Source organism: Trachurus trachurus, assembly GCF_905171665.1.
Source record: "Trachurus trachurus genome assembly, chromosome: 10".
NCBI lineage: Eukaryota > Metazoa > Chordata > Actinopteri > Carangiformes > Carangidae > Trachurus > Trachurus trachurus.
Genome location: NC_139894.1, coordinates 18,080,265 through 18,090,396, shown reverse-complemented (window position 1 = coordinate 18,090,396; position 10,132 = coordinate 18,080,265). Strand labels below are relative to the sequence as shown.

The 10,132-nt window shown below is 43.4% G+C and overlaps 1 protein-coding gene across 1 annotated transcript; it reads left to right on the top strand.

The window, feature by feature from the left end:
• The first annotated feature begins 207 nt into the window (after window positions 1–207).
• Window positions 208–9,122, top strand: ankrd13d (ankyrin repeat domain 13 family, member D). Its single transcript, XM_083980821.1, has 17 exons — window positions 208–1,222; window positions 1,402–1,537; window positions 1,643–1,767; window positions 2,006–2,051; window positions 2,488–2,631; window positions 2,769–2,958; window positions 3,409–3,475; window positions 3,784–3,865; window positions 4,068–4,129; window positions 4,221–4,351; window positions 4,436–4,593; window positions 5,302–5,415; window positions 5,584–5,756; window positions 6,343–6,422; window positions 7,013–7,252; window positions 8,559–8,618; window positions 8,775–9,122. The coding sequence occupies exons 1-17, from the start codon at window positions 1,139–1,141 to the stop codon at window positions 8,827–8,829; spliced, it is 1,947 nt and encodes a 648-aa protein (XP_083836947.1). The 5' UTR covers window positions 208–1,138; the 3' UTR covers window positions 8,830–9,122.
• The last annotated feature ends 1,010 nt before the right edge of the window (window positions 9,123–10,132 follow it).

The window sequence follows — 10,132 nt, the reverse complement described above, 5'->3', positions numbered from 1 at the left end:
AAGAAAAATAAAAAATTACAAACAATGTGTTGTGTGTTTGTTTATACTGTATATTATGTTGCATCCATTTATCACAGCGAGACTTTATTGTTGTTGTCGCTTGGTTTTATATCGTAGTTTATTTGCATTGTTGGGTCAAATATCAGCTTCTCCTCCCTGGCTCCACCCAGCTTCCCTCCACAACCGGGAAATAAAGCGACGCCAGAATGAACAAACACACAAACTAATAACACCGCTGTTGCAGCTGGAGACGGACTTGATCCCAACACAGCTGGTTGCCGGGGGACTGTGACAGATGTGGTCTGGTTTTGATGATCGCGGCGTCAGGACCGTGATGCTGCTGCAGCTTCCTCCAACCATCGCATAGGTCGGACGCCCTCAACTCGAGTGACCTGGATGTGAAACGGGAATAAAGGCCGAGTCTCGCTTTATTATTTTTTTTCTCCCCCCTGACAGACCGTAACATCCCTGCGATGTAAACAGGGGATGGGTGCTGCATCAGCGGACAGCTAGCTTACTTCAACCGGCGATTTCACCCATATATTTTATCTTTTTTCCCCCTCCTCCTTCTTCTTCCAGCTATAACAACACATGCATCGTAAGAAAATGACCGGACTCGGAGGTGCATTTGTGGCCACCGGCTTAAATTAGCTGTCTTGAATTGTGCAGGATGGAAAACAGGTGCCAAGAGAAGCAGGAAACAACAATGTTGTTATTAGCCAGTTAGCTAAGTTAGCCCCCAGCTAGCTGTTAGTTAACGTCAACCGCATCAAATTAGTGGGCTGAGTTAGCCGAGCCGAGCTAACTCAGCCCACTAATTTAAATAGGTGCACAATTAAAAACAGGTACACACAAATACTCTTGTTTGCTGCTTTAAATAGATTCACACAGGGACAGGTTTTCCCAGTGACATAACTAGTTTTTTTTTTTTTTTTGCTTTTGCATCGTTTCAACCCCGTGTGAACCAACCAAGCTAGCAGCCAGCTCGCTAAACCAGCTGTGGTGTCAACTGCTGCACACATCTGTCCGGCTGCCCGCCCGCCCGCCCGCTCCCCCATACTCATCCAGCAGCAGCACATTATACAGCTTTTTACTATTGTTTATTTATAAGTGTCAAGCGGTGGAGAGACAGACAGCCATGGCTCAAGAAGCCTTTCCTCTGCATTTTCTGGTCTGGAACAATCAGTATCTGGAGCTCGATCGGGAGCTGCAGAAGAAGGAGGTTGGTTCATCTCGCAGCTGCTGGTTGGGAGTCACAGATCATGCATTTGTTGTTGTGTTGTGCTTTTTTTTTTTGTTTGTTTGATTTGTGCTGTGTTGTTGTGTGTCGCACTGCATTGCGCTGATAATGATAATGATGATGCTGATGCTGCTGTGTGTTGTTGTTGTTCGCTTCCGCAGGAGGATGTGGAGCGGCTGGATCCGAGGGGGCGCACCCCGCTGGAGCTGGCCGTGTGTCTGGGCCACCTGGAATCGAGCCGGGTGCTGCTCAGACACTCGGCGGACCCCACGCACTGTAACGCGCAGGGCTGGACCAGTGAGTGCTCGGCTTAATCTGCTGTTGTGTGTGTCACTGTCAATGCAGCCACGGTCGTTAAATGTGTATGTGTATGTGCTGTGTGTTTGTTTGTGTGCGTGTCAGTCTTGCAGGAGGCGGTGAGCACCGGGGATCCTGAGCTGGTTCAGCTGGTGCTTCAGTACAGAGACTTCAAGCGAGCAACAGAGAGACTGGCGGGCATCCCGGAGCTGCTGAGCAAACTCAGACAGGTGAAGCAGCCTCTCATCTTCAGCTGTGGTGGGGAAAAAAAATCCTGATCCAACCACCAGCCAGACTTAAAGCTGTGTAAAAGATGTTATGGAGAAGTTTTCACACTACTATGGCCACTGGATTTGTATACAAGTCTCATTTAAAACCTGGAGTTTTTTCTTTCTTTTCTTTTCTTTTCTTTTCGTTTTTGTCTTAAGTAAGTAAACAAAACATTTTTCTTTACTTGGTGTCCTCCAGGCACGGGACTTTTACGTGGAGATGAAGTGGGAGTTCACCAGTTGGGGTGAGTGTGTTTTCATTGTGACTGAGGTCAGTTTCAGCACCACATGGGTTGGACAGCTCCCCCTCCCCCCCCCCCCCCCCAGCAGCAGCAGCTGTCGCTCAGCCGCTCTTTGACAGACAGTTGAGAAACTTAAGTTGTGTTCTCTGACCTCTTAATGTGAATCCTTTAATATAACTTAGATATGATTCATTACTTAGGTACACTCTGCTTACTTTTTTTCCTACTTTGCATCATTATTTATTGAAAACTGTTTATATCAGAATATAAACTGGCATCACGTTTTCTAATTGGTCACGGTCATAGAAATAATCATTATGTGATTCTGTAATGTCAAAAAAATATGGATTACAATAATCTATTACAATGTCCATACTCTGATTGTTTACCTCCAGCTCTTTGTCTTAAATCCCTTCCGTCTCGTTTAATCTCCGCTCAGTGCCCTTGGTGTCGAAGGTTTGTCCCAGTGACGTCTACCGGGTGTGGAAGAGTGGCTCGTGCCTCCGTGTGGACACCACCCTCCTGGGCTTTGAGCATATGACCTGGCTGAAAGGACGGCGCAGCTATATCTTCAAGGGCGGAGGTGTGTACTATATCCACAAACATCACCTACTTGTGAATAATTCAGGATCTGAGGTTGATTGATGGGTGATTTAAATGTCTTAAAAACTTGAGTGGCCTCCGATATCAGTACCTACATTTCCCCGTGCCTCCTCCCAGATGACGGGGCGGTGGTGATGGAGGTTGACCATGAGAAGCAGGTGGTGTACACGGAGCCGCTCGTCTTGTCCCCTCGTGACGCGCCCTCCCTCCTGGCAGCCATGCAGCCGTCGCAGGAGAACACAGCTCAGAGACTGACGTCGCCCATCGTCTCTACGCACCTCAACACACGCAACATTGCCTTTGAACGGTAGCAAACACACACACTGTATAGTATACAGATGTATAAACCAGAGCTGTTCTTCAGCATCAATTTCATGCTTGATGTGCTTGTGTTTGCAAGCAATGTGCAGATATCATAAAAGTTTTCATTAGTTTTGGGTTCATTAATTTATTTTATGTTATGTTTCCAGCTTGTCCACCCTCTTTAGATATGAGAAAATATTAAAGCTTGTTATATAATTTGGTATGAAGATAGAATCATCTCACCAGCACAAAGGGTATTTTGTTCATTACAAAACACCTCCATTATAACATAGGACCACTCCGGTCAACTCCATATATAGTAACGAATTTAATACTGATGCCTACTCATCTCTCTTTGTGTCCACACACATGCTGTCGATTACATCCCCATAGTTAACAAAACACGGATAACCTCTGTGCCTTGAGGCCTGACTCCATCTCTCTGCTTGTTTAGGAACAAGTCAGGAATCTGGGGCTGGCGTTCTGAGAAGAGCGAGGTGGTCAGTGGGTACGAAGCCAAGGTGAGTGTCGACCTCGTTCAGATGTTTTTTTCAGAAGTAGCAAATTTGGCTGAAACATGGTTGTCACATTTTCTGAACGCTTATGGGATACGTTAGAAAAAGCCCAGTAGTTTCGAATACACTTTGATGAAGCATTGCTCTTGAACGTCCACATTTATGAGACTGAAAATTATGTTTACAGAAGAAATACAGACAATACACCAAACAAAAGTTTTCCCTCCCATTATTGGCACTAGATATTCATACTTCTAGCCTGATGAAGCTTTGTGTTGTGTGTTTCTCTTCCCCCTGTCTGTCGATGTTTCCAGGTTTACAGTGCTACCAATGTGGAGCTGGTGACACGTTCAAGGACGGAACATTTATCAGACCAGGACAAGTCGAGAAGCAAAGGTGAATGCACGAACACGTGGTGTGAGGTTGTGGGAAAACAATGTATGTAGAGCTTTACCAGAAAGTAACTACAAAAATAGTGAGAAGTTAGATAGAAACCAAAACACAACAAGTTCAATTGTTCTTTTTGACTCGTAATACAAAAGACCAGAACATCTGAGGTTGTTGTTGATGATGATCTCTCTTCTGTGTTTACTCTCAGGCTCAAAGACTCCTCTGCAGTCCTTCTTGGGGATTGCTGAGCAGCATACAGCTCACAATGGGGTAAGATTCCCCACAGTACACTTCTACACACAAACCACACCTCTCTTAATAAATGGCATCACCTCCAACAGTCTCTCTTTGTCTCTGTCAGAGTAATGTGTCCCAGTGTGCCAGTCCCCACAACCCCACAGCCATCACAGCTGACGAGTACTTCAACCCAGAGTTCAACCTGAACGGCCGAGACATAGGACGTCCCGTCGAGCTCACAAGCAAAGTCCAGAAGTAAAGCAACGAAAAAAGCATCCACACCAAGCGTGGATATGTGTGGAGCACCAGAACGTTACATTCTTCCTGTCTTCTCTCCAGGTTTAAAGCGACTTTGTGGCTGAGCGAGACTCATCCTCTGTCCCTGGCTGAGCAGGTTACGCCCATCATCGACCTCATGGCCATCTCCAACGCCCACTTTGCCAAGCTACGTGACTTCATAACCCTGCGCCTGCCGCCAGGCTTCCCTGTCAAGATAGGTGGGTGTGAGGGGTCATTTCCTGTGTAGCTAGCTGCCGGATGTTTTAAAGAGGGACTATGCAAGTCTGGTCGTTTTTCCGCCGTGTTGCTATAACCCTCCGTCCGGTCATGTGCATTTGTTTACAACAAAGCCGGCGAAAAATCAACACATGGAGTGGTGGATAACACATACAATGTTACAACATGTCTATCTGTGTAGTCTTAACTGTCATAAACAAAAGATTACGGGTTACGGAGTGCGTTTGTGTCACAGTGTGCAGAGACGAGAGCTGGGGCGGTGGCCAGGTACTATACTGATGTTGCAAGGTTGGAAGAGAGAGCCTCCATTCTCACTCGTTACAAGTCACAAGTCATGTAGTTAACTATCACATTTACTTTGGAGCTTTTTAATTAAGGTAAAAATGTAGCATAACCATGGGTAAAATCCTGCTTAGTTCCTCTTTAAGGTTATTCATCCTGGGTTCAAGCCCACATGTTGATCAAAACACAAATTCCAGACCAGGTCCAGTCCCATTCATCTGCAGCAGAAGTATTACAAGTATTATGGTGCTGTAGCAGTGATCAGACATTTAAACCGAAGAAAACAGAAATACAAATTGCCCGGTGTTTTTACCTCTTCTTTTTTAAGCCATTCCCTTTGAAGACACATGTTTACAGTGCTGGTCATGATGACATTGTCTTAATTCACTTTGCTGACTGTCTTTTAGAGATTCCCCTGTTTCACGTGCTGAATGCCAGAGTGACGTTCAGTAACCTGTGCGGCTGCGACGAGCCGGTCAGCTCTGTGACGGTTCACCAGCCCGAGAGCTCCGAAGAAGCTGGTAACTATAGTCTTGTACAGAAACACTTAAAAGTCCATTAAGAATGGCTGATGGCGTATTAGCTGTCTGCTGTCCTTCCTGGGCTCCAGCATTCAACATCATTAGTTGTTTCCAAACGGAGCAGCGGCTCATACAGCAACAGTAATGATGTCACCCGTCTTCCCCCAGGTCAGGCTCCTCCTCCCTTCCACTGCGAGGTGGACCCCTCGGTGTTTGAGCCGCCTCCAGACTACACCACCCTCGGTCCGGGCCGCAGCGAGCCAATGAGGGACGAGGATGACAACCTGCTACAGTTCGCCATCCAGCAGAGTCTGCTGGACGCCGGCACAGAGAGCGACCAGGTCAGAGCGAGACCCGTTAACAGGATGAGTTTAAGGGTTCATGATGAGTCTCGGGACTCAGTGTCTTATTCTTTTCTGTTTATATTTTTATCTTTCACTGTTTGACCCAGGTCATAGTTACATGTCAGAACTAAATGACAGGACCCTGATGGAGCAGTCAGTTTCACTTCTACCACAATTGTGAAATATTTACCACGAAGAATCATGGAAAAGCTACCAATATTCAAAGTGTCCCTACAGGGCTCCCTTACATGATGAAGCATATGAATGAATGAGCTTTGGCTTATCCCAAATATCTATCTATCTTTACTTTGTTGAAAAATAATGTATTTTAATACATTAATCTCCACTTTCTCTTTGTAATAATAATGGTCTTCATATTCAGCTCTCAGCAAGATGTCATATATGTCCCTATCCCATGCCCCATTACTCAGAGTGTCCCACTCAAAAGATTTTTCTTGCAATCCTGTTACGGTTTAATCCTAGTTTCCTGTTCCATAAATGTACCATATGTACACTCCACCCTACCTCATTGGGTTCCCAGCCCATATCTCCTGCATATGAATGTGTTGCATCTGGTTTAAAGGTGACCATCTGGGAGGCCCTGACCAACAGCCGCCCTGTGCCCCAGTCTCCACTGTACGAGGAAGACTCTCAGCTGGAGAGGTGAGCGACCTTCACACTTTACTGAATGTCTTGTTGTGGCGTCAGGAGGTAGAGTGGTTCATTCATTGATCAGAGGGTCACTGGCTCAATCTCCACATGTTGGAAGTGTCTGTGATACTGAAGATACTGAACCACATATTCCTACAGATGTATCATCAGTTTGCGAATGTGTGCGTATGGTAGAAAAGTGCTATATAACTGTGTGTGCCTGGGTGAATGTGATTAGTTGTGTAAAGCACTTGGAGTGGTTGTAAAGATGAGAAAAGCACAACATGAATGCTAAATATTTATGTGATTTCTTCAAGATTTTTTTTTTGTACCTTTGTAGTTGTTCGTGTGAAACCATCGTGAGGTTTTTTACGGCTGTTGATAATTCCATCTTATCCAGAGAAACCTCCGGCTTGTGCAGTAATTTAATTAAACGTTTCTAGATAGAGTTCAGTAATTAGCTCTTTCTTCCCTCCGTCTCTGGGGAGCAGCGACTCCCAGTCATCCTGTAATGAAGCCCAGCAGTGAAACGTGTCAGGAAAGCTTTCTTTGTTTAAGAAGAAGAAGCCTTAAGATAATTTTATTTCCTCCTCTTCCCTCAGGGCGATCCAGGAGTCCCTGTCCATCTCGCTGGCCAGCAGAGAGGGAGAAGACACGGCCGACCCCAGCAGCCAGCCCTCCTCCGTCTCCCCGCTGGACACCACCACCGCCAATTCCCCGCTCTCCTACGGCACGGCGACCGACCCGCGGTTGTCGGGACACTTTGGCGTGGCGTCGAACTTCGACGAGCAGCTGCGTCTCGCCATGGAGCTGTCGTGCAGGGAGCAAGAAGAATTGGACAGGTGAAGCAGGAGTCCAGTACAATATTCAGCAATTATAACCAGTCTGATGTGTTTCTGTTTCTCACCTGAGACTAAATGCTCGTGTTTGAATCAATCCCCCTTGGTGGCTACTCTCCTTGGCAACACAGGATCGGTAGTTAATTTTAGATTCAGTGCAGCCATAGAGAAGTCACAGGGAAATCTGTGGCTTTAATAATAAATATCATTGATAGACAGTCATTTACCCTCATATTATTAGAAACTGCATGGTGTGAGCTTTACAGAAGTGAGGCTCCCTGCTTCTCCCCAGCTGTTCCACAGTTCTCCCTCTTATTTGCTAATCTCAGCTGCACACAAACTATGCCACAGCTGAGAAATAAACAATGTCTGTGACATACGGTGTCAAAATTTCCCAATATCTAAATGCAAGTAAGGAATCTCTTGAGGGCATCTCTTCATACTCGTAGTTATATACGCGTTCATACAGAGATGGTACAATGTGCAAAGTTGAGGCCACAACTAGAGCTACAGCCATCAGGTAAAATATCAGTTATGGTAGTAAATTGAAAAGATATTCTGCTATGAGAAAAAGACTGTAACCAAACATTTGCTGGTTCCAGTCTTAAAATAGAAAACTGAATAATTCTCTCTTTTGAGTTTTGGACTGTTGGTCACACAGACTTTGGGATTTTTTTTCTGACATATTGTTGATAAAGTTGAAGAGGAGAAGAAGTTAGTTTTGTTTGTTAAAATCTGGGAACTTAAAATATAAATTGAAAAAGAAAGTTAATGATGAATTTCAAGGACAACATTATACTCTGCAGCTTTAATCCATGACCAGGACTGAATGCTGGGAAACTTTTCCCCGGGGAAAAAAAGTCCTTCAGCACCTCTGTTCTGTTCGGCACATCTGTTCTCATGTCTTTTTTACGAAAATGCTTCTCCAAACCCCATTAATCCTAACTTGCAGTTTGTTGACACTTAAATTGGATATTAAAATAATACATTACAATAACTTATCTACATTAACTTTTTATCTGCACTGTTTTGCTGTTATTATTGATGCTACAGTTTAGCTGTTTGTACACATGGTTCAAATCTTACCATTTCATCAACAAGACTGTATTGGATCAATCCGCTCCGCTAAAAATGTCGTTAACTGATCCAACAAATATGAAAGTATAATATAATGTTTGTTAGAAATGAAACTATATTCCTCTTCTTAACTAGCTATGGTTAAGAAGAGGAAGTTATTCCTGGAAAATAATGAGTCGACTTTATTTATTGCTGTGAATGACAAGCTCCATTTTTTTCCTTGTTGTCATAGGAAGCAGAAGGAGGAAGAGGATGAGCTGGAGCGGATCCTTCATCTGTCACTCACCGAGAAGTAATGTCACAACAGCAGCAACGGAGGCGGGTCTTCAACGAGGGAGGGGGAAGGGGGGTTGGTGGTCCTCTTAAATTATTCAGTTTTATTTTAATTTTTTTAAATCCTGAGATATTAAGTTATTACAGATATTTTATTTGTCTGTCTCACGTGAAGGCTGCTACAGGAGAGCATAAAGGACCAGGATATGAGACAAGAGTGTGAGCTGTGATGCTATGAAATTAGAAGAAGAGGTACTCGGACACACACTACATGAAGGAGGAGACAAAAAGGGAGAGAGTCTTTGTTTTTCTTTTTTTATCAACTATTTTTCACAGACTTGCTGTCTTTATTGAGTGATAAATGATCCTTAAACTTTAAACCTATACCATGATCCATGATAATGATGAAAACTATGAAAATACAATTTTAATGGAATAACTTATAAAAAAAAAATATGATTATAACATTTGAAACGTTTATGTTGGCTTACTCCTATGTGTGGAAAATAAAGAACAACGATAATCCTGGGTTATGGACATATTTTCTGCATGCAGTTACATCATTCATTCACATCAAAAATAGACAATCATTGTAGCCCATATAAAAATAGTTTCATGTGATATTTGTTTTAGCTTAATTTTTTTTAAACAATTAAGACACAGAAGAAATACAGGGAAAAGATGTGAGACAGAAAACATGGACCTCATATATAGGTAAATCTATAACTGCAACATTTGGACATTAAATCAGCAACTGTTAAACTTTATAATTATCACGTCATTTTAGATAAAAAGTTGCCCTTGTTGAAATCATACTCTAACCTGAATCAGGCTCATTCAGCTCTTGTCACTGAGACCCCTTGGTACGTGATTAAACAGTCAAGTACAGCTTACGCTCATCAAGAACTGGATAAAGATTCACTGATGACTTTAAGTGTTATGTTGCCTGTGTGTTGAAGAGGTTCCCCCGAACAAACTGTCGTCCAGATCTGACCAGGAGGACATTTACAATCTGTTGGTAAATCTGTGAAAACAGTTTCTCATGTAAAATTGCACATTCACCCAGTGTCAGCTGAGACTGACTCCAGCCCCTTACAACTCTATACAGATATGCAGTATAAAAACTAACTAGAACCTTGGTATGGATTTTCCCTGAGTAATTGTTTTATTTTCTATTCTTGAAAGGCAGAAAAAATGGCTTCAGGATGGCAGTGCTGGTCTGTCTGTTCACCGCTTTAGTCCAGACTGAAATAATCGAACATCTTCTAACCAAATTCATCATTCAGATTCAGATACACACACTCCCTAGAGGTTGAATTAATTGGCTTTTGGAGAATTCATCAAGGTCAAAAAACTTCAATACCTACAAAACACAACAGACGCAACATTTTTTTCAGCACCTCAATGGATCAAAGATGGCCTGTTGTAATGGTTTTGGTGATCCTGCCTCATCCCCTCATCACATCCATATTGACACATCTCAATCCGTACTGTTCAGATGATTTGTTACAGACAACAGATGCTGTTACAATA